At 40.6% G+C, this 13,248-nt stretch overlaps 1 protein-coding gene across 1 annotated transcript in view; it reads right to left on the bottom strand.

The window, feature by feature from the left end:
* Positions 1-13,248, bottom strand: part of MYOM1 (myomesin 1) — a 155,800-nt gene that overhangs the window by 40,296 nt on the left and 102,256 nt on the right. Inside the window, exon 22 of the mRNA XM_017878326.1 lies at positions 10,550-10,664. Within this exon, the coding sequence (XP_017733815.1) occupies positions 10,550-10,664 (115 nt within the window). The remainder of the gene's footprint in view (positions 1-10,549; positions 10,665-13,248) is intronic.

Genomic DNA, 13,248 nt, shown 5'->3' with positions numbered 1-13,248 from the left:
GGGAGACCCCTTCTCAAAAAAAAAAAAAAAAAATTAAAACTGGTTAAGAGGATTATTTTATTGGATTTTCATTTTTCAAAAACTTGCACTGGTCGTTTAGTTTATTGAGAATAGGGTTAAATTCTACAAATGTCTTTTATATTTCCTTTACATATTTACACAGGCCAGGGACTGGATTGAGATTAAAAAAACAGCTTTAAAAGATAAATGCCAGTTTAAGATTATGACATTTATTTTATCGGACACTGTCTTGTTAAAGCTAAAGTATAACACCAACATTTTGATAAAGAGGTGAGAGGAAACCAAATTACCAATGAAACAGCCTTTGCAAAATTATGACATAGTTGACTTCATCTTGTTTCTGACCTCCAAGCTGCCCTTGGTCATTCCTGAGCATAGGCTAACTTTGGGAGAAGGTTCGTTTATAGTTTAACTTGAAAGCAAGAATGATAATAGTCCTCCTGTCTGTTCAGGGACTGAAACCACTAATGAGAGGTTACAAGACAGGTGTAGTTTCTATTATCCTTTACTGTTTAGATGCCATGTAGCCAGAGGTCACAAGATCTGTAAGCTTCCCAGTTGCTCCCATAGATAACATCAGTATTGCAGAACCTAAGATTGTTTTCTTTTAGATGTTTTTAAGACTGACCCCACCCAGACTCCTGACTTGGGACTCAATTTACTTCCCCATTATAGGCATCTTGGTCTTCTAAGTCACTCTTAAAAAAATGACCTTATTCAAAGAAGCTCTGAGCCTTCAGGGAGACTGACTTGACTGACAACTCTAGGTCTCCCACTTCAGCTGGCCTCATGTCAATTAAACTCTTTCTCAGCTGCAGTGCTGCAGTCGCAGTGGACTGATTTTGTCTACGCAGTGGGAAGGGATAACCTAACGGGCGATTACACTAACAAAGAAAATATTCTAGTGGCAGTGGGTTTCCTACTTATTTTATACTCAGAGTTTGAAGCTGGATCTCCTCCTTGACAATTTTTTTGAGGAATTAAAGAATTAATTAAATAAGGGTCCTGTACATAGTAGACAAAAATTCTATTGCAATTTAACAAAAGATACATGACACTCAAATGGATGATTCTCTTTATAGATGCCCTAGCAAAACCAAAGCTGATGTATTAGCCTATAAAGCAATGACAGCATTTTTTTTTTTTTTCGAAATGGAGTCTTGCTGTGTCACCCAGTCTGGAGTGCAGTGGTGTGATCTCAGCTCACTGCAACCTCCACCTCCTGGGTTCAAGCAATTCTCCTGTCTCAGTCTCCCAAGTAGCTGGGATTACAGGTGTGCACCACCACACCCAGCTAATTTTTGTATTTTTAGTAGAAACAGGGTTTCACCATGTTGGCCAGGCTGGTCTCGAACTCCTGACCTCATGATCCGCCTGCCTCGGCCTCCCAAAGTGCTGGGATTATAGGCGTGAGGCACCACACCCAGCCAATGACAGCATTTCAGAATTTCTAACATGCCCCAGGCTAACCCACCAGATAGTGCCTTGTAGAGATTAACTTGGTACAATATCACAGAAGAAGCCTGAGAGAAAAGTCTACCCATAATGTCCTCCTCAAATTTTCCTTTCTTTTCCTTTTCTTTTCTAAGATAGAGTCTTGCTCTGTTGCCCAGGCTGGAGTGCAGTGACGTGATCTTGGCTCACTGTGACCTCTGCCTCCCAGGTTCAAGTGATTCTCCTGCCTTATCCTCCTGAGGAGCTGGGATTACAGATGCCTGCCACACACCCAACTAATTTTTTTGTATTTTTAGTAGAGATGGGGTTTCCCCATGTTGGCCAGGCTGGTCTCAAATCCCTGACCTCAGGTAATCTGCCTGCCTTGGCGTCCCAAAGTGCTGGGATTACAGGCGTGAATCACCGTACCTAGCCAAATTTTCTCTTTGGAATATCCCACAACTTAGCTGAGGTTTTTCTAAGAGCTGAGCTCCTGTCAATTAATTAATGGTTGAACTCTGAGAAATGCCTAAAGAGGCATATTCTCTCAAGTTGATTGAGGGATGTGGTTCTGATAATTAATGGGCAGGAAGCAAGTCTGGTGTTCTGTTGTCAAATTATAGCAGTCCTTGTAGTTATTCTTATCCAGATGAGAGGCCATCCCACTTTTCCACAAAGTTGGGTTGGAAAAGTGGACCAAAATTTGGCATAACTTAGATTTTCTCAGAAACAACCTTTTAACCTGTTCATGAATATGAAGAACTTAATTAAGATCTCAGGAGATTGAGGTATGGAACGTGAGAGAGCTGTTGTGTTGTTGCCTAAAAAGGATTTAAGAAGAGTTGTCACTAGTCAGCTCCTCAACCTAAGCAAATCCTTAATATAGACACAGAGATCATTGATTGTAACAGATCTCATTATTATTATTTTTTCTTTCCTATTCTTTTCTAGTAGAGACAGGTCCCACTATGTTGCTCAGGATGGTCTCCAACTCCTGGGCTCAAGTGACCCTCCTATCTGGACTCCCTGTTGGGATTACAGGGCCAAGACAGCACTCCCATGGTCCCTCCAAGGCTTGCCCAGAACTCCCAGTATCCTAATGGGTTCAAGTGTGGCTCAGGACTAAAATGAACTATTTGGAAATTAACTCATTTCATCCCACTTTTCTTTCTCTTCCCTGCAAAAAATGATAATAAAGGATAAAATTTAAAAGCTTAAATAAAATCACAGTAGACTGTTAACCTTCCTATACATTTTGTAATCTGATATAATTCTTTCTCATATAAAGTGTTTTACATGAGCATGAATATATCACTTTTATAAGCTTTAATTATTTGTTCTCCATGGTGTGTGTGTGTGATGATGTTTAAAAAACTGAAGAGCGGGACAGAATAGAAGAAGAGGAAAGTGAGTTAATGTAATTGGTCACGTATAGTACTGAGCTGCCCTGGGTTTCAGACGAGGACCAGAGTCTGACCACTCAGCCTCATGCCCACATCGCGGCCTCCACCAGACATTTCTTTCCCAGCTCACCCATCATAACCAGGGCAGACAGAATAAGATGGTTAGGGTGAAGTGCACACACTGAGGCTTCAAGACAGAGTCACACTCACTGGCAAACATGCTACTTGTTCATTATTTTTTCATTTAATAAATCAGCTACTATATACCTGGTGCTATGTTAGACTCTCAGCACATGTAGAGAAAAGATGCAGTTCCTATGTTGAGGAGCTATGGTCTAATGTATAGTTCACAAGCCTGTTTTCACACTGGAATTACCCAAATTGCTAAGTAAATGAACAAACAGCAATAAGTCTATGTTCAGGTACCCAGCCTAAAAGATTCTTTTTTTTTTTTTTTTTTTTTTTTAAGAATATCTGATCTTCTGTCATCATCCCATCAGCCCTAAAGATCCTGATTTAATTGGGCTGGAGTTGAGTCTGGATAGCAGTATTTTGAAAACGTTCCTCATATGATTCTAATGTACAAGCAAGGTTGAGAACTATGGTCCTAGCAGATGAAAGAGATCAGTTAGTGAGCAAATACAAGTGCAGTTTTCTTTTTTTAATCTTCCTTCTTTCCTTCTTTCTTTCTCTTTCTTTCTTTCTTTCTTTCTTTCTTTCTCTCTCTCTCTCTCTCTCTCTCTCTCTCTCTCTCTCTCTTTCTCTCACTTTCTCTCTCTCTTTCTTTTCCTTCCTTCCTTCCTTCCTTCCTTCCTTCTTTTTTTGAGATGGGGTCTCACACTGTCGCCTGGGATGGAGTGCAATGGCATAATCTCAGCTTACTACAACCTCTGCCTCCTGGATTCACACGATTTTCCTGCCTCAGCCTCCCGAGTAGCTAGGATGACAGGTACGCACCACCACACCCCGCTATTTTGTTTTGTATTTTTAGTAGAGACGGGGTTTCACCATCTCGGCCAGGCTGGTCTTGAACTCCTGACCTCATGATCGACCCACCTTGGGCTCCCAAAGTGTTGGGATTACAGGTGTGAGCCAACGCACCTGGCCAAGCGCAGTTCTCCAAATGAGCCAGCTGAGCTCATCTTTTAAAGTTAGTCTGGCTTCCTCCTTTAGAATCCTTCACTTCATGATGCCACCACTGGGCCACTGAGCACACATTTGCCTTCTCATTCCTGCCAGGCTCTGGAACCAACCAGTGTTTAGACACTGGGATTGTAACAAGCTCTTGCTTAGTAGGTTATCAACTCAATCTCAACTCATCATTCCTTCTGGTAATGCTTTCTCCTAACCTGCCTTGCTCCTTGTGACCAAGCTAACTTCCATCACCCAGTTTTTGCTTGGGACCCAGCCCACCACCTGATTCTCCTGCCCGCTGCTCGGTTTCTCTGGTAAGAATACCTGCGGTCTGTACTGCCAGCGATGGTGCCCTCCAGATCACCTTCCAGGCTTTGGCAGGTCTCTCTCTTGTCTTCCATCTGATCTGGCTCACTTGGCCTTCACCTCCACCCCAGGCCTGATGCAATCAGCCACAGCTGCTGTTTTTAAAATATCTAATATCAAGGAGAGACCATCCTTTTTTATGTGCCAACTCATCCACATTATGTTTTATTCCATTCTTTTACAGACTTTTTAGCTAATGGATTTCTTCGTAAAGCATGACACACTTAGTTCATTATCTGGATTCTTACTCCCAGCACAAATAGACAAGAACACATCCACTTGCAACGTATTCTTTGACTTCAAAGGGAGACCGGTGATCCTACCAACCCAGGAGATTAAGTTAACTTTTAAAGTGGAATTCAAATTACACTTGAAGTATCTTGTTAGATGTATTTGTGGTTTGCTATTACGAGATAAGTTTTGTTTTCTAACTGAAATTTTAACAATGCATCCCCCTAAAAGTTGTTCTTCTGAAATAGCAATCCAAGTTTCACATCCCAAATCCTGAAGTTGATAACATGCTCCCCTGCCATGTATTCTAACATAAAAGAAATAAAGTGGGTAAAAGTAATATGCTGATATCTAATAGAATGAATACATACAGAAAATTTTAGGCTACATATAAAGCTTTTATAGGGACTTATAAAACTTTGCTACCTAGTTTATAGCCTATTCGGCTATAGAAATCTTTTATGAGCACCTCTCCTAGCTCTCATCATCCTGTGCTGTAAATGCTGTCTTTTCCATTAGATTGCAAGCCCAGTGTGCAGTGATGATGTCATATTATTCCTGGGGCCCAAATGGCACCTGACACAGTAGGAGCTCAAGAAATACATATGGCAATAATGAGTATGTGCCTACTGCATATAAACAGGCTCAGATGTCACGGGATTCCATCTGGCCTTTGTATATCCAGCGTTCTTCTCCAGGCTGTGAGCCCGTGGTTTGTCCAGGGGGTTAACAGGGTGCTGCTTAGCGTATCAGTGTTGCAGCTGTCTGTAGTTCGAGTCTGGGAATGGAATGGCATGCAAATGACTTTCGGTTCCTTAATCCAAGTCAGTGAAACAAACTCTCACCCAGGAGATTACCAGCAGATCCTTTTCTGGTGGCAAAATTTCCCTAGTGATGGCTCTGTTAATGTCATGCCCATCGCCTGCCTTTCTGAGGCTACAGATGAGAAAATAAGAAATTGATTTAAATTCTTTTAACAATCATATTTGGAACCCATGGCTTCCAGGGTGCTTTTGATGTAGCCCTGACTAGATTAAGAGTTTACTTGTGTAGCAATCTACGTTGTTCTGAGAGCAAACTCTGCCCTTGGGTCCTTGAGATGTCCATTTGGCACCTTTACCATCCACACAATTGTCAGCTGAAGGGTTGGATTTGTATGGGAATATGTGTTCTGGTGTCTTTGTGTGTTACGTTTTACCTGTGTATACATTCCTAGCATTTTTCTGTTTTCTCATGAAACTTTGCAAAGGTTATTTACACGCAGTGTGGTACTTCTTACAGACACCCACCACGCTTTTGTCTAAGAAGGCCACTTTTGTCAGACCCACGTCCAGAGAGTAGTTCTAAGACTAGCTGAAAACAGCTTATGAAGAAATAGGATGAAAGGGAAAGATATTTTCTCAAAGGGATCATTTTTTATTCTTTTGAAGTAACATACCGTGAAAGTAGTTTTCTCTATTTACATTCTTTTCTCATCGGAAAATAAATATTACATTCTAGATCTGTTCTGTGTTTATCTCAGCCTGAAAACAGGGACAGATTAANTTTTTTTTTTTTTTTTTTTTTTTTTTTTAAGAATATCTGATCTTCTGTCATCATCCCATCAGCCCTAAAGATCCTGATTTAATTGGGCTGGAGTTGAGTCTGGATAGCAGTATTTTGAAAACGTTCCTCATATGATTCTAATGTACAAGCAAGGTTGAGAACTATGGTCCTAGCAGATGAAAGAGATCAGTTAGTGAGCAAATACAAGTGCAGTTTTCTTTTTTTAATCTTCCTTCTTTCCTTCTTTCTTTCTCTTTCTTTCTTTCTTTCTTTCTTTCTTTCTCTCTCTCTCTCTCTCTCTCTTTCTCTCGCTTTCTCTCTCTCTTTCTTTTCCTTCCTTCCTTCCTTCCTTCCTTCCTTCTTTTTTTGAGATGGGGTCTCACACTGTCGCCTGGGATGGAGTGCAATGGCATAATCTCAGCTTACTACAACCTCTGCCTCCTGGATTCACACGATTTTCCTGCCTCAGCCTCCCGAGTAGCTAGGATGACAGGTACGCACCACCACACCCCGCTATTTTGTTTTGTATTTTAGTAGAGACGGGGTTTCACCATCTCGGCCAGGCTGGTCTTGAACTCCTGACCTCATGATCGACCCACCTTGGGCTCCCAAAGTGTTGGGATTACAGGTGTGAGCCAACGCACCTGGCCAAGCGCAGTTCTCCAAATGAGCCAGCTGAGCTCATCTTTTAAAGTTAGTCTGGCTTCCTCCTTTAGAATCCTTCACTTCATGATGCCACCACTGGGCCACTGAGCACACATTTGCCTTCTCATTCCTGCCAGGCTCTGGAACCAACCAGTGTTTAGACACTGGGATTGTAACAAGCTCTTGCTTAGTAGGTTATCAACTCAATCTCAACTCATCATTCCTTCTGGTAATGCTTTCTCCTAACCTGCCTTGCTCCTTGTGACCAAGCTAACTTCCATCACCCAGTTTTGCTTGGGACCCAGCCCACCACCTGATTCTCCTGCCCGCTGCTCGGTTTCTCTGGTAAGAATACCTGCGGTCTGTACTGCCAGCGATGGTGCCCTCCAGATCACCTTCCAGGCTTTGGCAGGTCTCTCTCTTGTCTTCCATCTGATCTGGCTCACTTGGCCTTCACCTCCACCCCAGGCCTGATGCAATCAGCCACAGCTGCTGTTTTAAAATATCTAATATCAAGGAGAGACCATCCTTTTTTATGTGCCAACTCATCCACATTATGTTTTATTCCATTCTTTTACAGACTTTTAGCTAATGGATTTCTTCGTAAAGCATGACACACTTAGTTCATTATCTGGATTCTTACTCCCAGCACAAATAGACAAGAACACATCCACTTGCAACGTATTCTTTGACTTCAAAGGGAGACCGGTGATCCTACCAACCCAGGAGATTAAGTTAACTTTTAAAGTGGAATTCAAATTACACTTGAAGTATCTTGTTAGATGTATTTGTGGTTTGCTATTACGAGATAAGTTTTGTTTTCTAACTGAAATTTTAACAATGCATCCCCTAAAAGTTGTTCTTCTGAAATAGCAATCCAAGTTTCACATCCCAAATCCTGAAGTTGATAACATGCTCCCCTGCCATGTATTCTAACATAAAAGAAATAAAGTGGGTAAAAGTAATATGCTGATATCTAATAGAATGAATACATACAGAAAATTTTAGGCTACATATAAAGCTTTTATAGGGACTTATAAAACTTTGCTACCTAGTTTATAGCCTATTCGGCTATAGAAATCTTTTATGAGCACCTCTCCTAGCTCTCATCATCCTGTGCTGTAAATGCTGTCTTTTCCATTAGATTGCAAGCCCAGTGTGCAGTGATGATGTCATATTATTCCTGGGGCCCAAATGGCACCTGACACAGTAGGAGCTCAAGAAATACATATGGCAATAATGAGTATGTGCCTACTGCATATAAACAGGCTCAGATGTCACGGGATTCCATCTGGCCTTTGTATATCCAGCGTTCTTCTCCAGGCTGTGAGCCCGTGGTTTGTCCAGGGGTTAACAGGGTGCTGCTTAGCGTATCAGTGTTGCAGCTGTCTGTAGTTCGAGTCTGGGAATGGAATGGCATGCAAATGACTTTCGGTTCCTTAATCCAAGTCAGTGAAACAAACTCTCACCCAGGAGATTACCAGCAGATCCTTTTCTGGTGGCAAAATTTCCCTAGTGATGGCTCTGTTAATGTCATGCCCATCGCCTGCCTTTCTGAGGCTACAGATGAGAAAATAAGAAATTGATTTAAATTCTTTTAACAATCATATTTGGAACCCATGGCTTCCAGGGTGCTTTTGATGTAGCCCTGACTAGATTAAGAGTTTACTTGTGTAGCAATCTACGTTGTTCTGAGAGCAAACTCTGCCCTTGGGTCCTTGAGATGTCCATTTGGCACCTTTACCATCCACACAATTGTCAGCTGAAGGGTTGGATTTGTATGGGAATATGTGTTCTGGTGTCTTTGTGTGTTACGTTTTACCTGTGTATACATTCCTAGCATTTTCTGTTTTCTCATGAAACTTTGCAAAGGTTATTTACACGCAGTGTGGTACTTCTTACAGACACCCACCACGCTTTTGTCTAAGAAGGCCACTTTTGTCAGACCCACGTCCAGAGAGTAGTTCTAAGACTAGCTGAAAACAGCTTATGAAGAAATAGGATGAAAGGGAAAGATATTTTCTCAAAGGGATAATTTTTTATTCTTTTGAAGTAACATACCGTGAAAGTAGTTTTCTCTATTTACATTCTTTTCTCATCGGAAAATAAATATTACATTCTAGATCTGTTCTGTGTTTATCTCAGCCTGAAAACAGGGACAGATTAAAGCAAAAGTGCTTGTACTAGAATGAATATAAATTTAATATAATTGGGTGATTTTAAAAACTTGTACAAATTTATAGGGCACATATGCAATTCCATTACATGCCCAGATAGAATAGCGGTTAAGTCATGGCTTTTAGGGTATCCATCACCCCCCAAAAATGCACATGGTACCCAGTATGTAATTTTTCATCATCCACACCACCCTCAGCCCTCACCCTTCTAAGTCTTCAAAGTGATATACTTTTTTATCTCTCATTTCCAGTACTGTTTTCTGTTTGTTTGTTTGTTTGTTTTGAGACAGCGTCTCACTCTGTCGCCCATGCTAGAATGCAGTGGTGAAAACATGACTCCCTGCAGTCTTGACCTCCTAGGTCCAAGTGATCCTCCCACCTCAGCCTCCCCTGTAGCTGGGACTACAGGCACTCACCACCACATCTAGCTAATTTAAAAATTTTGTAGAGGTGGGGTTTTGCCAAGTTGCCCAGGCTGGTCTCGAACTCCTAGGTTCCTCTTGCCTCAGCTGCCCAAAGTGTTGGGATTACAGACGTGAGCCACAGTGCCTGGCCTCTGGTGCTTTCCTTTACGTAATTTTAATGAACTGAAATATATGATAGCTTATAGGTTAAATGATAAAAAAAATCATTATGTAACGATCTGAAACTAGTTGGACAATGAACACAGCAAACTTTGTTCTCATAAGAAAGGGCAAGACTGTCTTCTCTAGTAATCATGGCATCTTTGAAACTGGGAAATGAGGGCTGCCTCGAATCTATAAGCCATTCAGTTGGGACCACTGTTAGCCCAGGGATCAGCAAACTATGGCTCGTGGGCTGAACCTGGCCCATTACCTCTTTTTGTAAGGGCTGCAAGCTAAGAATGGTTTTTATATTTTAAATAGTTGGAAAAGTTGAAAGAAGATTACTATTTTAAAACACAGGAAAATTATACAAGATTGAAATTTTAGAATGCATATAGCGCGTCATATTATATAATGCATATAAGAGCATGATAAAGTTTTATTAGAACACAGTCATGCTCATTTGTTTATGTGTCCTCAATGGCTTCTTTTGTGTCATGGCAGAGTTAAGAAGTTGTAACAGAGACCACAGGGCTTTTGAGTGAGAAATATTACCTGGCCCTCCACAGAAAAAGTTTGCTGACCTCTGGTTTAAACATAATAGCCACAATTACATAAATCCTACTTCTGTTTAAGGATTGTGCCCACTAACTGGGCTACTCTAGCTTCCCCTATGATTGGGAAAATATTCTTAAGAGACTTAATGGCCAGGGTGTAATAGGAATAACATTCCAGGAATGAATGTCTGGGACAGTTGGTCCAGGAAGCCTAACTTGATCAAGAACTTCCGTGTTTTTAGATTTGCATCAGAACAGCCCCTAGACCACATCAAACCTGGCTCAACCCTGTCTCGAGGTGCCTGTGAAGGGACCAATGACTGTCATGTTCTAAGATCACTACTTATCAATTACGTTCAGATAGTACACATTGATGATTTTGAAAATTAGGGGAAAGCACAGAAAGGCCAAACCTTAGTTTGGTATCTCACACAAATAGGATTAGTTTTAAGGAAAAGGTGAAAGCCCACCTGTACGGGTCTCTGCCACAACAGGGCCAGCAAGGTCAGACGGCTTCCCAACTCCCACCTGGTTTATGGCTCGAACACGGAACACGTAGCTGACGCCCTCCTTGAGACCTCGAACCTAGTAGAAGCAGGTGTAGAAGCAATGGGTGTTTGATGAAGCAGTGGCTGTTTTATGTCATTTAAACAGATGGGGCTCTTCCTCTGTAGTAACGATTTAGTGACCTAGCACCAGGTATACAAGACTTGTGGTCTAGACTTGATTCTGTCACACACTAAGCAGGTGACTTTAACGGCAGATGATCTTCTCTCTGGACCATCTGTAGATAGAGACGAGTTTCCAATATCCATTCTCAGGCTGATGTTTCTCCTTTTTAGTTAATTTAGTGGCTACCAACATCAGAAACAGACTAGTGTACGTAGGCGTCACATGCGTTAGCCACTGCATTCTTTGGTCAAAAGGACAAAATACAAAGTGCGCATTATAGCATATGTCACCTTATCCCCCGATCCTTTTGAGATATTCCATGAATAATTTCAGATGAAATTCTTGGCAAAAGAGGATAATTAAAAGCATGAATCACGAACACTTTCCATTTGTTTAAAAGCATGTTAAACTAGTAGAACCAAAACAAACAATAATTGTTCCTGTATATTTAATATAGTTATTTCTTACTAAATAGACACGAAATTAACACAATTGTGAGTTTGAATAATTTGTGAATAATCAAAGTGTACTAAAATTCTAAATCCTCAAGTTTTTAATAATCAAGACGGGTGCTGAGAATCCACTACATATGTGCCACTAAGCTAGAGTTATAAAGAGCTGTAAAAAAAAAAAAAAAGCATTTATAATTTATTTTTGTATGACAGTCCCACTTCGTGTATATATATACACACACACACACATATATATACACACACAGAAACATTTCCTTGTAATAAAAATAGAGCAATCGTCAGGTACCTGACACATCTGCACCTGCCACCTAGGTGATGATATACGGCTGTGAGTCAGATATATATATATACACACATATGTATGTGTGTATATATGTGTGTGTGTGTATACATATGTATTTTTGAGACAGAGTTTCACTCTGTTGCTCAGGCTAGAGTACAGTGGCACAATCTCAGCTCACTGTAGCATGGACCTCCTGGGATCAAGCAGTCCTCCGGCCTCAGCCTCCTGAGTAGTTGGGACCACAGGCATGTGCCAGTACACCAGGCTAACTAAAAAAAAAAAATTTAATAGATACGGGATTTCACCATGTTGCCCAGGCTGGTCTCAAACTCCTGGGCTCAAGCAATTCTCCCACCTCAGCCTCCCACAGTGTTGGGATCACGGGAGTGAGCCACCATGCCTGGTTTCCCACTTAATTTTTTGTAACTTTCTTTGGGTTTTGAACAATCTCATTACTATTATCAATACTGTTAATGTTTTATCAACATCTTAAAATTAAAAACATGTGACTTTTAAAAGCTATGTTATGTTTTAAGAAGGAATTTATTATACACAGAGGGCATAATTTTCCCCAAAATGTTGTGATAGAGACCAATATCCAAAATGTGATTTAAATCAAGCAATGTTAGAATAAAGTTATTCAATTAGGTGAAGTGTTTGTGATCATGTATTTAAATGAGGTATGTATTAAATTATTAGGTTTTTAATCTAACTAATTGTATTGTGTTTACAACAGAATGTCACTATTCATGTAGTAATAGCCTTCACTGGCACTAACGGATTTTTGAAATGGATTTTATTCTGTAAATGAACTTTAACTTAAATGCATAGAGTCTGACATATTTAGATTCTATGTTTAGAAATAATGTCAGGAAACTGTAGATTTCCAGAAGGACACAGAAACATTTCCTTGTAATAAAAATAGAGTAATCGCCAGGTACCTGACACATCCACACCTGCCACCTAGGTGATGCTATATGGCTGTGAGTCAGATTTCTGTAACATGTACAGGCAGTATATTCACATTCCAGTGTCTGGTCCCTGGGGTGACAGGGGCACTCTCCACTCTTCCATGACCACAGGCCTCAACAGCACCACAAATATGTAATCAATATCATCGATGCAGATCTATTTTCCTTTTTTTTTTTTTTTGAGACAGAGTCTCGCTCTGTTGCCCAGGCTATAGTGCAGTGGTGCAATCACAGTTCACTGCAGCTTTTGCCTCCCTGGTTCAAGCAATCCTCCCACCTCAGCCTCCTGAGTAGCTGGGACTACAGGCACATGCCACCACGGCCAGTTAATTTTTTGTATTTTTTTCATAGACAGGGTTTTGCCATGTTTCCCAGGCTGGTCTTGAACTCCTGGGCTCAAGCCCAGATTTGCCTGCCTTGGCCTCCAAAGCCCTGGGATCATAGGCGTGAGTCACTGTGCCTGGCCTACTTTCTTCTTTGTGCTTCTTATGTTTGAATGTTTCATTCAAATTGTTAGTTTTATAATCAGAAAAATAAAAAAGATGATTTTCACTTTAGAAAAAGTGTTGATAAAGTGTAAGAACTCCCCTTACGGAAGTTCGCTTCCAGGTTTGTTAGGCATAGTCGATCTCAGTCTCTCTTTCTCTCTCTCTCTTAAAATTGCCTTTATTCTTTTCTTTTAAAATGAGTGACATGAACCATTCTTTGACACATTTAAACTCTACTTCTTTTTTTTTTTTTTTTTTTTTTTTTTTTTTTTTTTTTTTTTT

The sequence above is a fragment of the Rhinopithecus bieti genome, unplaced genomic scaffold (genome assembly GCF_001698545.2).
Source record: "Rhinopithecus bieti isolate Rb0 unplaced genomic scaffold, ASM169854v2 scaffold_11839, whole genome shotgun sequence".
Taxonomy (NCBI): Eukaryota; Metazoa; Chordata; class Mammalia; order Primates; family Cercopithecidae; genus Rhinopithecus; species Rhinopithecus bieti.
The sequence above is the reverse complement of the archived record's forward strand: the minus strand, read 5'-3'. Positions and strand labels throughout refer to the sequence as shown.